General features: G+C 35.0%; 1 protein-coding gene across 30 annotated transcripts in view; it reads right to left on the reverse strand.

Annotated features, from left to right (window-relative positions):
* Window positions 1–18,545, reverse strand: part of KIF16B (kinesin family member 16B) — a 550,717-nt gene that overhangs the window by 446,417 nt on the left and 85,755 nt on the right. For 29 of the 30 annotated variants that reach the window (XR_011972556.1, XR_011972554.1, XR_011972560.1 and 26 more), the window contains 3 exons: window positions 15,494–15,669; window positions 5,769–5,834; window positions 961–1,020 (listed from right to left, as the gene is read on the reverse strand). Coding sequence is in view for 16 of the 30 variants with exons in the window: in XM_072634507.1 (XP_072490608.1) it covers window positions 961–1,020; window positions 5,769–5,834; window positions 15,494–15,669 (302 nt within the window). In the remaining 14 variants the exon portion in view is untranslated. Of the gene's footprint in view, window positions 1–960; window positions 1,021–5,768; window positions 5,835–15,493; window positions 15,670–18,545 lie in introns of those variants that run through there. The other variant, XM_072634499.1, reaches the window with a different exon arrangement.

The raw sequence follows: 18,545 nt of genomic DNA on the forward strand, positions 1-18,545 counted from the left end.
CAAGGTTTGTACTTTATATGAAACAATTTTTAACTCCTTGAGGACAAAGACTATGTCATGTTTCATGCTGATATACTAAATGCCTTGCACAGGGTCTTGCACACAGGAGATATGTGATGAATGTTTAAGTCGATGTTAGCTATACATCTGTGCTGATGATTCAAAAAGAAACTTTCTAATAAGGCCATTTTCAGTTCTGCAGAAAATATTTTATCCTCAATATGCCAGAAATAGAAATCCTAACATGACAATCTTTTTATCACTTTTCATCACAAGAGAAAAACAAATGAAAGATTTTAGGCTTAGATCTGCAACCAAAGAAGTCTTTCAAAAGAGGCAGTCCAGTTGTGGCAATCAATATAAAACTGGACAAGAATGAAAACAGAAAGTATCTTATACTTCTAATTAAGAAGGCTGTACAAAGGTCCTCTTTACTATACAGCTATTCTTCTGTAATTTCTCCTGCCAGAAACTTATATCACCTCTGTCTAGGGTTTGAAAAGGTAAGAAATAATCTGTTAAAAATTATTTGTTTTACAATTCTTGAAAACTAATCACACAATGGATGCAAACTTTATAAAGATAGCAGTTTCTTTCAAGTGATGTTTTTTTTTGCATTTGATAACACATTTCCTATTAGTTTTAGCACATGTATGTAGATGTATCAAAGTACTAAATGTCCTTGAATATTCAACAGACTTCTGTGCTGTGCTGAGTCAAAAATGGAAAAGATCCAACAGGAAGAAGATTTCACAAATCTCAACATAAACGTAATAAATACCCAAAGTAACTTTAGTGCTAATTTGCCTCTCACTCTTAATCACACAGAATAATTTTTAAAGAAATCAAACTAGGCTAAACAACTTCACTCATGTTATTTCCAACAAAGTACATAACAGCAATGCTTAAAAAGAATTGTCTAAAAACAAAATGTCATTTTAAATTATGATCATTTCTTACTTTCAAAATATTTTGAGTTTCATTCCACTTGTTTGTCCATTCTTTGGTCAATTCTTGTACCTGAAAATAAAAAAAATACTTAATAAATGTTCAGTGAAAAAGGATTTCTGTGACTCCCACATAACCCAACAAAATTTTCAAACCCGTGTAACTTATGATGGTGTATATTATAGTTTTTAAGCAAAATACCCAACTATTTCCAAAAATAATTCAAAGGGTTTTATGTTATTCTATAGCTGTTCCCTTATATTGAAGAGCTAACAAAATTTAAAATTTGCAAATATAGCCCTGAGTTTTAAATGCTGTACTGTATAAACGAAAGCAGTTTTCATAGATATTAATCAACCTTAAATAATCAAGGATGGCAGCTTCCTATTTATTTGTTAATTTTGCTTGACTATACTTTAGTCACTAGGAAGTAGTGATTTACTTTTCTTTATAATTAGATGTAGTGATTAGACACTCTCTGAGACTACAGTTTTCTTTTAGAGATAATCTGCTTCTGTCACAAATTAATGCATTTTCTAAGTCTTAGTCCTGTCTTTTTTTAATTTTATAACTCAATTGCTATTTTAATAAAGGCAGACCTATAACAAGATCAACTTCCTTCCATAATTGTGAAATACATATTGGATATAAATTTCGAAATGTCTATGCCCTAACACACCAATATAGAAGTAGTCCTACATAATGGGTCAAGTGATAGCCTTGAAGCCAGGAAGACAAGACTCAAATCTTACCTCTAATACTAGTTTTCTGATTCTGAGCAAGTCATTTAACCTGAGCCTCGAGGAACTTTCCAGAGCTATCTACTAAGGCAAAGTAATATTCATTGAAAATTTTGTTTTTCAAAGTAAATGAGGATATTTTGATTGTCCAATGCAATCTAATAGTGTAATCCTAATCGTTTAAAGAGCAATTAAAATAGACCGTAAAAAGTATGAATGTAATCACTAAATTAGGTCCTAGGAAACCCAGGAAAAAAAACAGAAGGGGAGTATATACCATGTGGACACAACATCCACAAGAAGGCACGAACTGGAGGAGCTCAGAACCATGGTAAGAAGACTTCATCTTTTCAGAATTTCCCATCTCTATCGCAGCTGCCATCCCTCCTTTCTTCACTATTCTTTTTCAACTCTGCTAGAGTTTCCACTAAACATGTCCATCTTTTAGCTACCTATGCCATTGAGAATGTCTTTAATTCCTGTATTTCTACACTTGGGTAGAGGGAAAAAGGCTCTGGATTTCGATTCAGAAATCTTGGAGGTTAAATTCTGGTTTGAGCACCTGTCAAAGGTGTGACCTTGAGCAAACCTCAATTTCCTAATTTGTAAAACAAGAGGATTAACCTAGATAACCACATAGGTCCTTTCCAACTCTAAAATCCTGTGAAGAAATGATTACATTAATAAGAAAAATATGTATGTTGGCATAGCAAGTATAGAATTAGACAGCATCAGGAAGACTTGGATTTGAATCCTGCCTCAGACAGCTGTGCAACCCTGGTAAAATGAGTTGATGTTTGCAGGACCACATTTCCTTATCTGTAAAATCTGATAATAACAGCACCTAACTCACAGAATTGCTTTGTAATATGAGGGCCCAGTTGAGATTATGTAACATCAACCTGTAGTGGGCACAATCAGTATGACTTCATGATTTTCTCCAGTTTCATGCGGCAGCATGTGAGGAAGAATGAAGATAGCAAATTGTAGGAGATACTGAAGGTTAGGGATTAGAAAGGCATAACAGGTGACAAACAGGACAGTAGAAAAGAGATGCAGGTGTTTCCACACTTAAGGGTAGCATAGAGTTAAAGTTTTTCCCCCCAGGGTGACAATAGGAAAGGAAAGAGTGTAGTCAGGGCAGGAGTGATGGCCTGGGAAAGAATCAAGGAACAGAAGTACTGGAGGTCACAGGGAGGATAAAGGACAGGGTCCATGCTCATAAGCCAGAAGGAAAAATGTAATGACAGCAGATCACAAATAGGTAGAGGGCTTTTAGAATTCATGAGCATGGAACTAACATTTCCCCTAACAGGCCTATATAACTACTTGATAAATGAATGAAGACTTAAATTCCAATATCTAGAATTTCCTTAGTATGTAAGGAAACTATTATACATAGTACTGAATGGCTTTACTGACACCACCCATCTTCTTAATGTTTTTGAAAGGAAAATTAATAGTACTAACTGCTCCAGAGTTAAGGCCAAGTCTTAAGGGATAATTCAACATCAGATATCTTTTATAGTGAAAATACAAATTATATGACACGCAATAGTGGCTTTTTGGACTCAGAAAAATTGTGCACAAAGAAGCCGATTTGAAATACTAATAATATCATGCCTTCTTCAAAGGACTGAAATTAGACTGGGAATACTAAATTAACGTACCAAATCACTTGTGAACAAAGAGTTAGCAGTCATTTTCTAGTCAGAAATCTCTTTTTGAAATGCAAAATATCCACACTACCATAGAAATGTCTCATCAAAGGAAGTGTTATCTAATCCCTTTCAAATATAATGAAATAACTCTAACTTATGAAAAACTATATGCTTTTCAAGTATCTTGCCAGAAACTTTGATTATCATAATCCACATATATTTGTTGAAAAAAAATTCATCATTATGACAAAGTTTTCTTAAAAGGCTGTAATTTTATCATTGTGATTACGGTAATGATTTTAATAGTAATAACATAAACTAAACAAAAATATCAAAAGACCAGAACGAAGTTTTCCTAAAACATGGCAAGATTTCTGAGTAAAAGAGATAAAGGTTTCTGTCAGCACAATTTTTTTTTTATTAAACTAATATGAATATTCTTTATAACTATTATTAGAATAAGATGTGTAATTTCACTGGCAGAAGGGAATTTCCTCTCCTAAGGCAGGTAAGTATTTTCCCTGGACCCCTCTCAGAGAAGCATCCAAATAACGTACGGCTGAGGGACTGGCCCAGGTTCACAAACATATTATGTGTTAGAAGCAGAATCTGAGCCCTATTCTCCTAACAAGCTTCTTAGCAGCTATTAAGCCACCATATCACACTGCCTCTCAAATTTATATCTGAGATGCAATTAAGATGCAATTACAGAATTTCAGTGTGCAAATGAAAATTAGGCTTAAAAAGGTAAATATTCAAAATGGTCATTTTAAATGAATGTCTATATTAATGTTATTTCTACATACAATCCATATTAGGATCATCTGTTTGCCAGATAGACGTCTTTACAATAAATTCCCTTAAGGGGAAACTTTGATCTTCCTTCTTATTTAAGCTTAATTATTTGGGACATGAAACAAAATATGGCCCAAAAATTGATCCTAAAAATAGTTTTATTTTCATAATCTTTTCTCATTACATAATATAAATATATTCTATTTAATCAGGCAGTGATGAAACTAGTTTTCAAAAAGCATCACCTCACCCGGATCCTATTTAGTCCTTAGAGTATGGACCGTTCCACTCTCATTTGCCAATAGTATTCCATTCTCCTATTAGTCATCACCACATCTTGTACTGTGCTCTTCCTTTCTACAGCCCAAGCTAATCTAATAATACTTGTTTCCTTCCTTCTCCACCAAGCAAGCACCTACCTACACTCAGAAATACATATCTAAAATACTCACTAACTTTCAGAAATTATATTTTCAAACTATGTTACAGCTGTAAGTTAGATATATTATTTTCTATTTGTAATAGAATGGCAGTAAGATGATTTTATAAGATATCTGACTCTCTGGAATTTCAGAGTACTTCATGAGAGAAAAAATTTAAGGGAATGAGAAAAGAGATGTAATGTATATTTAAGTAACTTTTAAATTTGTAATTTGATGCTGGACATTAGTATACCATGTAATTCACTTAGAACCCACCATGGCTTTTTCTATAGAGACCTTTGCTGTATTCTTGATTTAATTATATGCAATGCAGATGAGTAAATTTCTGTACCATTTAAATAGCCCAAATGACCTTTCAATTTTTCCAGCCTCATAAATCTGAGTTCAAGTTAACCATTTTGCATGCAAGATATTTCAGCTTTCAAGTAGTGTAAAATTTAGATATTAGTAGCTGTGTGACCCTGGAAGAGTCACTTAACTTCTGTTTACTTCAGTTTCCTCCGATGTAAAAGGAGGACAATAACAGCACCCACCTCAGAATTGTTGTGAAGATAAATGAGATAATATCTGTAAAACACTTAGCACAGCGTCTGACTATAGTAGGCACTATATAAATACTCATTCTTTTCCCTTTCCCCTGGCCCATAAGAACAACAAAAGCAATGAGGTTCAATGTATACAGAGCTGGCCTTGGATTTAGGAATACCTGGGTTCAAGTCAATCGATAAATCAACTCATCAATTATTAAGCATACAATATGTGGCAGGCACTGAGCTATATATTGGAGGATACAAAAAAAGGTAAAAGACAGTCCTTGCCCTCAAAAAACTTACAAATCTAATGTTCTGTCTCTGACACACAATTCTAAGAGATTCTGGGAAAGTTGCTGAACGTCTCAGTGCCCCAGGCAACTCTCTAAATGCATAATTGCATTAATTGGGGGAATTTCCCACAGTGGGAAAGGAAATTTCTTACACAAACAAAATTATGTACAAAAAACATATCACAAAACAAAGAGCAAATAGTATATTTCTCTTCAAATGGTCAGTATTCTTGAAAAGGCAGAATTAAGAAAAAATATATTTAAGTCTCAGATGTCAAATACTAAAATAAAATGCATACAGAGAGGGCATATGATTCATAGAGGTTCGTTACAGAGAATGTGATAAACTAGTACTTACTCTTGCTTCATTCTGCTGGAGTTTCTCTTCCATACTTAAAGCTGTTGGGGAGTCCAATAGTGCAATCTAAAATTAAAATATAAATGAGCGTAATTATTCATAAAGTGTAGTAAGGTATAGAACACGTTCTTCCTGCTGTATGAAAAGGGATAAACAATTTGTATAATACAGTATTATCCATTTAATATTATAGATAGAACTGGAACAATGATCCCCTACTATTTCCTACTATAAATACATTAATTATTAAATCTACATACCTAATGAGGTGCTTCATATTGATCTACCTGAATAATTCAAGACTATTTGTCAGTGTACAGGTAACATTCATGCTAAAAACATGTACATATGCACAAATATACATATGCATACATACACAAATATATATGCACATGTAACACCCATTTTGGATGTGGCTAATATAGGAATTTATTTTATATTTTTATTACCTAGGTTTGGTTTGGTTTTGGCTTTTTCCAGGGGTAGTGAGGGGGGATGGTAGAGAGTGAAAATAAAGGCTTGTTAATTTTTTAAAAACAAAAAGTCCAGGGAAATAATGAAGGACAAAAAGGAATTGTCAGTTTGGATTTGCTTAATGACCCTTAATGATACTCTTGGTTTTAAAGTATTGGTGGACTTGTCCCTATCAGGAAAATGGAATCATACAATCAGGAAAATAAAGTATATTGTGAAAATCTGTCCCAAAAAGCATGTACATATTGTCTTTTTAAAGAAATATATTAAAGATGATAAAATGAATGTAGACTCCACATACAGCTGACTACCAATAAATTATGATGATTACCTTGTTGACAAAAAAACAAAGAGAGTATGTTTCTCTTTCATGCACTGCTGATCATCTCTATCCTTCCCAAATTAGGTGCTGAAATTAGCTGCCCAAATAATTGGTTTCACCCTGCAAACAGCCCCATGAGGATTTGGTTTTGAATGTCACTGGTTCTAAGTGCTTTGACATCGATGAAGTCTTCATATTACCCTTTGATATATAAACGTGCACCATCCTAACTGATGTGGTTGGAAAGGAAATATCAGAATCAGAGAGACCATGAAGCATTCAGAGACATTCTATAAGGGCTCCCATCTTCAAACCAACTAGGAAGCAGTAATCTCTTTGATTGATGGAAATAGCTCCAGAGGTAGAGAATAATCTGGAAGTGCCAACTTTATAAGTTTTAAAAGGTCAGAAGAGCAAGCTTCTGGGAGACTGAGAGCCACATGAAGTCCAAGATTCCAGAAGTCCAATTCCGTGTTATATTTTGAAGCCAGTCAAGAACTGGTGTCCAAGGAGAAAGGCGTAATCTTCAGAAACTAGTACAAGGAATAACTAAGACGAGGATTCATCTTGAAGCATGGTATTTCCTTGATACATGAATATGTTCTACATGCTCCCTTCCAGGATAAGCTGATCACCTAAAATCTCATTTTCATAATGATTTAGCTCAGTTTTTGACACACCTTCTCAGTGTACACCCTCAGTCATCTCTCTCCCCTCTGATCAGAGGGTCAGAGTATAGAGCACCAAACTCCTTCCAAAGCCATTCTTTATAGAGGTTTGGAACATGAAATTTCCATGTAACTCTCCATTCTCCATCAGAGCTCTCCTTGGCTGGGACTCCACAGAACATCCTGGTCCTCCCCCCTGTTTTTCAGATTCCTCTCTGTACATCGTTTTTACACACTAGATGGTAAACCCTTTGAGGGCTAAATACAGGGCTTGGCACATAGAATTGAACTGAATTGAAGAATAATACTACACTAAACTCCAGAGAAGATCAGATGTAGTCTTGAACTCTTTAAAATCTCTCTAGAAAGTCAAGAGCTCTCTATATATCAATTTATAAATGCAGAATGAATATTCTGAAAAGATGGATTCCTTAGAACTTGATCTCATGATATCACCTAAGTTTTCCACTGAAAATAATGTGAAGTACTAATTAAAGCTTCCACCAAACCAGCTCATATGTGACATTCAATCTCCTGTCTCCCTCCATGTCTTTACAGAGGCTGTCCATAAAGCCTGGAATACACTTCTGCCTCACCTCAGCCTCTTAGAGTCTCTAGCTTCCTTCAAAGTTCCACTGCCGGCTGCCTGTATTTATCTGCGTACATGCTGTCTGCTCCTAGAGGGCCGAGTTAGGTTTGTCTCCATTTTTGTATCCCCAGTGTCTAGCACAATGACTGAACATAAGCTAATTCATTTTCTGCAATGATTAAATGGAGACAGGAAATAATTATGGGTTCTTATTCAGACTAGAACTGAGAGCTGAGACTTTCATATTATGGGATTCTCAGTCTCAATCATCTTCACTATATGAAAAGGTCTGGGCTTTACATCTCTTGTAGGGCCGTCTTGCTGCAATATGAAGAGGATTAGGGACTGAAAGTAGCAGGGATACAAGGGTGCTGGAACCCTCTAATGAAGGGGAACCCAATACTCCTGGGGAAGCCCATTCTACTTTTTAAAAAGAGCTAAGTGTTTAGAAGTTTCCCTTGAGGTTCAGTGGAAATTTGCAACTCCTACTCAGTTCCTACGTGGCTCTCCTCTCAGAAGCCAAGAAGAAAATATCAATCCCTTTTCTTGAAAGTAGTTACCATTTCCTGATGGAGTCTTCTTTTCAACAGGCTAATATCCCCAATTTCTTCAGATAATCTTTGTATGATTTGTAATCAGGCCCTCCTCCATCCTAGTTGTAATCTGTTTCCAGCAATGAAATATCAAATGACTCTGTGGATTCTGTTTATTTAATAACAAAATCCAAGGAGATCCAAAAGTAGGTTACTAAATTTGTAACTGAAATCAAATCTTTGAAATCATAAACCCACAGTCATGTATAACTGCACCAAATTTTTTTCGGAGGGGGTAGACTTCTGATGTCACTGGAATACAGAAATGACTTGAGCCAAGAAAAATCCCTCAACCAATGCAGATCCTCCTCTGCTCAGAATTTCTGGTCTTCAGGAGATGTCTAGGGCACCAAGAATACTTCAAGTGGTGTGCCCAGATCCATATAGCCAATATGTGTCCAAGGCAGATCTTCTTGATGATAAGGCCAACACTTGAACATCAGAACATACAGTCTTTATCAATTCGATAAAAAAAATTAAAACATCCACATGTCTATCTCACTGACTAGATCTGTAATTGAAAAGACTACCAGAGGGAAATTCAGTCAGGCATAAGAAACCAGAATGGGTTATAAAAATTCTAAAAACATTTTTACAAAGAAATTACACCTGAGTAAATAAGATCCCTACTCATTCCACAGTAATGGGGTCAATCAGTCAAAAAATATTTATTAAGTGCCAACTATGTGTCAACCACTGTACTAAGCACTGGAGATACAAGCAAACAATTATATACGAATACACTATATACAGGAAAAAAATGGGAAATAATTAAAAGAGGGAAGGCACTTGTGTTACTTCTAATTAACAGAAATTTGGAAATACTTCCTGTAGAGATGTAATTTTAGTTGGGAATTGAAGGAAGCCAAAGATGCCAACAGGCAGAAATGGGGAGGGAGAATGACATGATGAAGTTGTACAAAATGAAAACAAAAAAAATCACAATAGTAGATCATCAATAATCATTAATTTAAGTATTGATGTAAATGTGAGCTCTTTCTCTAACAACTAATAACCTGACATAAAATCACAGAGGTCATCGAGTTTAACTTCCTCATTCTATAGATGAGGAAACAGAAGGTAGGGATGGTTAAGTGCATTGCCTGAATTCATGTAGGTAGTTAAGTGACTGTCATGCTTTTACAGACTTTGTTTAACTGCATCAGTACTGATGCTCTTGCTATATATGAAACCAGAAGATGTAAGAAATAGCTTCTGTCTCTTTGGTCACTCTTCTTCTGCTTCTTTTCCATGATCTTCATCCACATTTCACTCTTTTACACTTACTTACACATCACCACCAGGTTCAGTCTTGGGTCCTGTCCTCCACACTCTGCCATAATGATTTCATCAGTTTCAGTAGACTCGACTATCACTCCAGTTCCACATTATCATATTCCTTTTCAACATTTCTCATTGGCTGTCCCGTATACATCTCATATCAAACTCAACACATCCAAAATGGAGTTCTTTATCCTTCTACCTCATACTTTCCCCCTCCTCATTTTCCTTGAAAATTCCAATACCTTTCTAATCACCAAAGTACACAAACTTGGAGTCATGCTCAACTCTTCCCTCTCAACTCTTAACTCACTGAATCCAAAACCCGATTTTGTCAGTTATATGGTCAAACTATATCTTTCATCTATCCCCTTTCTCTCCACTCACAAAGCCCAAACCCTAGCTAAGAAGCTCATTATCACTCACCTAGACTCTTGTGACAGAATCCCAGTTGATTTCCCTTCCTCTCACTTCTCAAAACCCATTCTCCACACTGCTGCCAAAGTGATCCCTAATGCACACTCTTCTTTGTTCAAGAAGTTCCAAGAGTTTTCTCTTAGCTTTAGGATAAAATATAAGCTTCTCTGATTGAGACTGAAAGTCCTGAACAATCTAGATGCAGCCCACATTTCCAGGCTCACTGCACATTAACACTATTTCTCACACTCTAGATTCCAGTCAAACTGAATTTTGCTTTGACCTATACACAACATTCTATGTCCTTTCTCCAAGTCTTTACACAGACAGTTCCCCATGCCTGAGATGCCCCCCTTTCTCACCTCTACCTCACAGAATTCTTGAATTCAATCAGATTCAATACAGCAAAGCCTCACTGTATTCCACTTCCCCCCCAGACAATATTTTATATTTAGATTTCTATGCACATAATATTTTCCCCCAACAGGATGTAGATTCATTAAGGCCAAGGATTGCTTTGTTTTCTTCTGGACTGTGATTTCATTAACTCTCAGAGAGAAACTTCTTCAGCCAGTGCAGGTCAATTTCTTCCCTGCAACTTAGAGTCTTAAGAGAGCAGCCTAGAGCCATAGTATCAAACTAAAACAGAAATGGATCCCTAGAGGTTTCATACTGATGTAAAAAAAAAAAAACATAAACTAACTCATCTATGTTGTTTGTATTTTTAATTATTTTTTAAAACATTTGCCAGTTAGATTTTAATCTGGTTCAGCAGCAGTTAAGGAGTTTTGCAGGCAGCAGCAGGTTTACACCTTTGATCTAGAGCAGTGAAAGGTTAAGCAACTTGACCAGAGTCAGAGGCAGCTACCCCTCTATCCACTACACCAAGCTGCTGCCTCACAGTAAAAACTGAATTAAACTGAACAAAGAAGATACAACTAAATAGAAGTTCACAGGTTCACCTTAGAGGGGATAGAGAGCAATTGGTAAGATTGGTTTCACTATGTGCTCAAAGGCAACAAGAATCATTTCCTGGGGACACTTATTTGGTCATCTCTTTTTCTCTCATCAATTATGAAGATGAACATTAAAAAAAACAATTTAAGTATAATAGAGAAAACATAGCATTTGGAATCAGGAAACCTTTGGTTCAAACTCCACTTCATACACTTAATGAGCATTTTGATCCCGAGAAGGTCACTTAACTGCCTTGTGCCTCAGCCTCCCCATCTGTAAAATAGGGTAATAACACCTAGTACTAAAGGGTTGGTATGTAAATAAAAATGAAATAATGTACATAAAGTGCTTTACAAACCTTAAATTACTAGATAAATCTGAGTTACTATTATTATTATTACCAAAAAGACCCCTATGAAATTGGCTGTAGTCACAGGATAAAGTAGTGTTAAGGAGAAATGATGGATAGCTCTTCTTTTCTACTGGTATCAAAACATCAAGAGATCTAGTGAATACTCCTCTTACTCCCTAGCATGCTGCCAAGGTCCCTCTTTTATGGATTTATGGAAGGGCATGGATAGAAGGTGCAGAGGATGAGGAAACACAAAAGAGTTTAGATCTGCATGAGGTGAGATTTGAGATCTACTGAAGTTTGAGAAAAGGAAGTGTCTGACTTATGCTAAATGAAATACTACTTTTTAGTACTGCTTTTCCTAAATTCTAGGATCTGGTAGCGGTTAGTTTGACAGTTGAAGCCTATACTGGAAAACCTGTGATGTGAATCTAATCACTTTTGTTTCAGCACCATTTTGTATTGCAGGTTATTCAAAAGTCAAGTAATCTTCAATTTGCAAATCTGGAAAAACATATATATGTATTTATAAACTGTCACTGTAGATATTGTTTAGAAATAAAACTAATTAAAAGGACTTTCTTATTTTAAATTATCATAAGCAGTTATGCAACAAAAATGATTACTTTTCTTCATAATTAAGTATAAAGAGAAGCAAAATAATAACTAAGTATTAAAGGGCCTGGTTTATTAAAACTATAATAAAATGCTAGGGGATTCTCATCCCAGGAAATACAGGGCTAAAGATCAATATTTTAGAGTCCTGTCGAACTCCCAAAAAATTATGTTCAAAAAGTATGAGAAAAGCAAAAATTTATAATAAGAAAATGTTTTTCTCAATAATCTACCAGTTCCTCTCAACCTGAGAACATTTTGAAAGTAACAGTAGGCAATATACATATCTCTGAATTCTTCTCCTTAATAAAGTTCTGAATATACTGTCAGACTCCAGTATATGCATTGGTTGGTTTTGCTGAATTATTTTCATCTTTTTCTTTTTAAAACTTAACTATGAAAGGAGGCGTATATTTGGAAATGGGATATAAAGAGCAAAAGAGATGGATTTTAAAAAGTGTTTAAAACATTAAAGAAAATGGACAGATGGCTCAAATGTTTTCATGCATTCCCCAAGATTTAAAAGGCATAAGAGAAAAGTTTTCTTCCAGTCTATCATATAGATATTAATGATTTATGAAAGGATTCAGAGCAGGATGCACAGGGCAAGATGGTGAGGATGGGTTATGACCTGTCCAAGAGGAGATGAATGGCATTGGTGTACCCACACCAATGAGATCCCAGACTAAACAACATATTACAGTTTGGTTCCTTTTCCTCACAGTTTACTTTAAGCATTGAAAATGGCAGAAAAACAGATGTGCTCACCAATAAACATATGACAAAGGATAATTTGTTATAATTTGAATGTTGATTATATACTTATCTTCCCTCCCCCTAACTGATGTGTGTGGAATAAACAATAAAAATTGACAAATTCCAAGTGAGTATAATTTATTTTCTACCTTTGAAGACTGTGGAGGTTAAGGCTTTCTACCTTCTTAGAAATCGCTAATTTTAACTCTAAAATTCTTTAAGATTATGTTTCATATCTTCATAACTGTGTTAAAATCCTATCTTGTATTTGTCCCCTTGACCACCATGCCTAGTCAGCATAGTAACTAAGTCTATAAGTAGTCAGTATAAAGTAATAATAGCAAGAAATAAAATTGCAAAGGTGATGTCATGCATAGATTATTCCAAAGATCACAAGAGATTAATCTGCAAGCTATCATATAATAACTCAAAAGCACACCTGAGAATATGTGCTAAATCAGGGGAAGTCATCTACACCTTGCTCCCTGGGCCTTTTGGTGCTGTGATATGTAAATCTCAAATAAGTTCCAGACAACCACAGTAAGACCAACAGATCATCAAATGGTACTGATAACTTTAAGATGACATAGACGTGTTAAATTTAAAGTTTTACACACAACTTCAAGATGATTTAGATGTGTTAATGAACTAAACTCCTCAGGGTGGCACAGTCTGTTCCTCACCAATACCCTATAAAAATAAAACCACAAACTCCTACCACCCTAAGGGTCTATATTGCCAAGTGCACCCTAATCTTTGATTACATGGGTTACTCTCTGTGCCTTTCTCTTTCTCCATCATCTTCCCCATGTTGTCTGTCTTCTTGCACCACCCCATCTCCATCCCCACTCTGTAACCAACCCCCCCCACACACACCATTTACCTCTGCATTTCCTATGCCATTTGTCGCTACACCCTCTGTGCCCTATTAAAGTATGACTGAAGTCATCATGATCTTTGTCAACAAATACTGGGTATGCCTGCCCTATTTTATAATTCCATAAATTAATTAACAATTCAGTAATCTTAACAAAGTTTCATGGATAAGGTTGCCTGAGAATTTCATCAGCATTGTTGGTACAAATAGTAAGACTTTGCTCTTATCAAATAATCATTTTTAAAAGCTTATCGATCCCCTATTTTTTCACTGTGCGTTGAAAATTCGTACTTCCCAAAATCTTGTCTATGAACCATAGGAGATTTTGAATGCTCTGCAAAATTTTACTCCAGAAGTCCTTATTTCTAAAAATCCATACTTTTAACACTGACTGCTATTCCATCTACCTTGCTTCCTGTCTGCTTTCACTTTCTACCCTTTGAATTAAAGAAAAGCCTAACAGAGTGCAAAAGAAGAAGAGATCACAGGAGAGAATTTAAATATTGTACTTTCCCACAGTATAGTTTGGCTTAGAAAATACAGCATAAGGGAAGTTTGTCATGAGTCTCCCATTCAAATGACCCTACAAGTTCAAGTTCATGGATGGTAAGAGAATGAGTTCAATCCTAAACCTTGCATGAGGAATTTATCCCCCATTCTAATGTGTGCCATTTCACAAATGGAAGCTTCCAAAAGAAAAACATTTTGGAATTTAGAACAAAATGTTCACCACAAGAAATCATTCTTATCTAACAGTTGTTGCGTATCTTCAAGGGAAGAAACATGAAACATACTGCATGACTCAGAAAATTTAAAAATTCAAGCCTTTATCCTGCTTCCTGTGTAGCCTTAGTGCAAAGTAACTAATGAGCTGACTGCTTCCAAGATGATCAGAAATCACAAGTAACTTGACCATAACTTTATGAGAGATAGCATGATCCCATAAACTATTTTTAACTTTAGAGGAAATTATATAAGATGTATTAATAATTATGTTTGGAGTGGAGGAGGATTTATAGTATCTTTTGTTGCCTAAGAATGTAGAGCAGAAGTTTTATTTCTGATTGTTCTAAAATAACTTTTAAAAAATTTTATTTTAGATTTCCTGCAAAAGTGACTTTATACTGTAACTAAGCAGAGTTTTCATTCCTAGCACAATATATCTACATTCTCATGCTACAGACTACAGGTAGAAGCTATGTGGAGTCAAATTCTTCATAAGGCAAATCTGTCATGGAGCTCATCCAAAGGGCTGAGTTACCTGAGCACCAAAACAGTGTCACTTAAAATGTGTGCAGTTCGATAATAGGATGCTCCAGGAAATCATATTATGGCAACATTTAAAACAAAACAAATACAAATAGATAATCATGATGCTCCAGGAAGTCATATTATGACAACATTTAAAACAGAATACTATAAATTTTATGAATTTCTGCATCATAATGACATTTTACAAACTTTTCATTATCTTAAAACTTTTATAATTTGAAAATAATAACATAGCAAACTAAACACCAGGATACTTAACCACAAATGAAGAGTATGCTGTATTTTACTGAATGGTCCAATGAAAATTTATGCAAAATTTATATATATTCAGTTATGGATTATATCAATGTTAGCAGATATTTTTTTTTTTAAAAGCCAGCTGGAACTTGATGTAAAGAGGGGGAGGGGAGAATCAGTTTATTCATTCATAGCTTTAGTTAGCACTTATTTACTCAAATCAGTATAATGAGTGAGGTAATTATCTCATTAAGATCCAGAAATAGATGATATTACTCAACGAAAATTATTCATAAAATCTCAGAGAAACCTAACCTGATTCCCTTGGGCAAGCAGAGTTTTCAGTCTGGCTATTTCAGCTCGGAGCTCACGAATGAGTTTGACATTAGGATCCTCGTTAATGGTAGGCTTGTTGATGATGTTTTTGGCTCTATTTGCATATCGAAGCGTACTTAGGGTTTCTCCATAATTGACATCGGCAGGTGAAATAGCTGTGAAGAATGAATTCAAAAATTATTTATCCAGTACTGAGTTTCATTTAATACAAACTTGGTTCGTAATCTAAAACTCAGATTAACCTCAGGATGTTGAGTAGACTTAAATATTCACTGCTGCAGTAATGAATATCAAAAATTATCTAACATTTATAAAGAGAGCGTTCACTACCAAATTAAATTCCAGTTAGCTTGACTCAATTCTACAATTAAATACTCAGTGATCAAAATATTTTTATATTTGAAATTAATACCCATAGAAAAAGGACCTAGTGAGTTGTTTCTCTCAAATGAATAGAAAAGCATTGTCATTATATTCTTCAATAATAAAATACAATTTAGACATGACCGAAGGGGCAAAAAGAGGTTAAAAGAATGAGAGCTGATTAAGGGCAGTTTCTCAACCAAGGAATGTGGATCCTGTGTGGATAGGAAAGGGTCTTCTTGATCTATTTTTCCATCAAACAAAAAATGAAATGTACTTTTTGGTTTTTTCCATTCACAAAGTTGTCATAATTACTTACAAAACACCAAAGAGGAGATTTGGTATGACTGTCCTAAAATATATGAGAATTGCTACAAAGAAAATACAACTTTCAGAAGCTTTTGCAAAAAGTTTGCAAAAGGAAAAAAAATGCAGGAATAAGAAAGTTCTAGAAGCTTCAACAGCAAATTCCTTTCATGTCAGCAAAACACTGTAAAAGGAAAAGTAAAGCAGAAAATGAAGGGATAGCCAGATCTGAGTGTTTCCAATGGCCAGCCCTAAACATAGGATATTTTATAAGGTTCTATCATATGTAGTTGAGAATATATTCAAGAGAAATTCTTTTAAAATATATTTACTTTGGTACCATAGATAGGGAATATTCCTAACCCTTTGAAGACAAAAGAAGAAATATATTTCAATGGAAAAAACTTCTATAACACTAGGCATACTTCTTTCAGACTCAAATTTCAACTGACCTGTCTCTCAGTTCTCAAGTGTTAGTTACACAGAACCTAGCCCCATAGAGGTCTTTTTTTTCAATTTATACATCTATTGAGTTAAGAGCTGAAATGGTTGTTAGTGATCATCTAGCAAATTCCTTCGTTTTACAAATGAGAAAAATTGAAGCCTGGAGCAGTTTAAGTAATGTAATGATCCAGGAAATAAAAAACGGAGTCAGAATTTGAATGCAGGTCTTACAAATCTAAATATAGTATTCTTAATAGTACACCATACTTCTTACAAGTACTTTATTACTGTTCCCTAGTATTATATGACAACATCAAAAGTAGAATAATTTAACCAAAAAAAAAGTGGACTAAATTGGCATTTTCTGAAAACAATATAGTTTTCAATAGTTCTAGTAACAATGTTTCTAGGAATACTAATCAGTCAAAAGTAGCAATCCAAGCAATTAAGAAGTAAAATTATACCCCTATATTCATGTATGGGATATGTATGTATATATACATAAAGTGGTACATATATCTATAAACTGGTATACATGTATATAAATTGATATGTGTATATGTGTGCATGTACATGTGTATGTACATGTGCATGCATATATGCGCACATGTATGTACATATACATAGAAATATGTGTGTGTGTGATCTTCTTGAGTTCAAATCTGGTCACAGGTACTTACTAGCTGTGTGACCCTGGGCAAGTCACTTAACTCTGCCTTAGTTTCCTTATCTGTGAGCTGTAGAAAGAAACAGCAAACTACTCTAGTATCATTGCCTAGAAAACCCCATTTGGGATCACAAAGTATATATATATATATATATATTGACATAGATATAATTTTGTTTCTTGATTGCTAAAATTGCTAGTTATCTAGGAGAGGCAAAGGAAAGAGACCACAAAGACACTTCAGACCTCAAGATAAAAGTTCCTTTGTGGGGAAAGAGTCCAAGCTATCACCTCATGGGGAGGAAACAAAGATCGAACTCTACCCCCACCCCCTTGGGAATAATACAAGGCAATTGCCAGTGAGGCCACTGCTACAGGAAGGGAACAGAGAATGAATGAGCCAAGAAGAAATCCACCAGGCATGGTAAGATTCAGGAAGCATTCCATGTGGTAACTAATTAGTCTTGCTAAATAGGTACAGTAAGCCCATTTGTTCCTACTTCTTGAGAGAATACAAGTTCTGTTGGCATCATCTAAATTTCAGTGGCATCATCTAAATCTCAGTGCCAAGGGAATATAGTCCCAGTCATCTCAATCCAGCTGCAGTTTGGGTTGTAGTACAAGCCTATGTAAGATCTGTTGAAATAACATTTGTACCAAAGTTTCATTTCAGTGCATAAAATAAAAACATTCTAATTAAAGTTAACTCACAAGAGCCTATCTTATTGCTTAGAGTTTTGTAAATATTCTAAAGTTAAAAGATTCTGTTCCAAAAGGAAAGAATTGCCAAGGTTCCAGAAGGAAAACCTAGAAAAGCCACCAAAGACAAAACAAGAAATTGGCTCAGGCTGTAACATAAGATAATCAGGTTTGATAAAGAAGACTTTTCTGGCAATGAGGGGTTTTAAATAGTAGAAACAGGTGCTAAGGAAGGCTGGATATGTCCTGCTCCATTGATCTTAAAAAGCAGGTGGCTTTTCAATGTCCACATTAAACTAGCTTCACTAATCTCTGACAGATGAAAGAGCAAATTATGGAAAGGGCAATCCACTTTAAATCACAGACTTTTATAGCTAGGCAGGAACTTGGAGATCATCTTGTCATGTTACAGATGAGGAAACTGAGGCCCAGAAAGGTTAAACTATTTGCCCAAAGCAAAACTGCTAGTTAGTATCAGAGCTGGTATCAAGACTAGAAGTTGAGTCCTCTCACAATTCAGAAGTCTTTACACTAGACCTTGAAACAACTTCA

The sequence above is a fragment of the Notamacropus eugenii genome, chromosome 1, assembly GCF_028372415.1.
Source record: "Notamacropus eugenii isolate mMacEug1 chromosome 1, mMacEug1.pri_v2, whole genome shotgun sequence".
Taxonomy (NCBI): Eukaryota; Metazoa; Chordata; class Mammalia; order Diprotodontia; family Macropodidae; genus Notamacropus; species Notamacropus eugenii.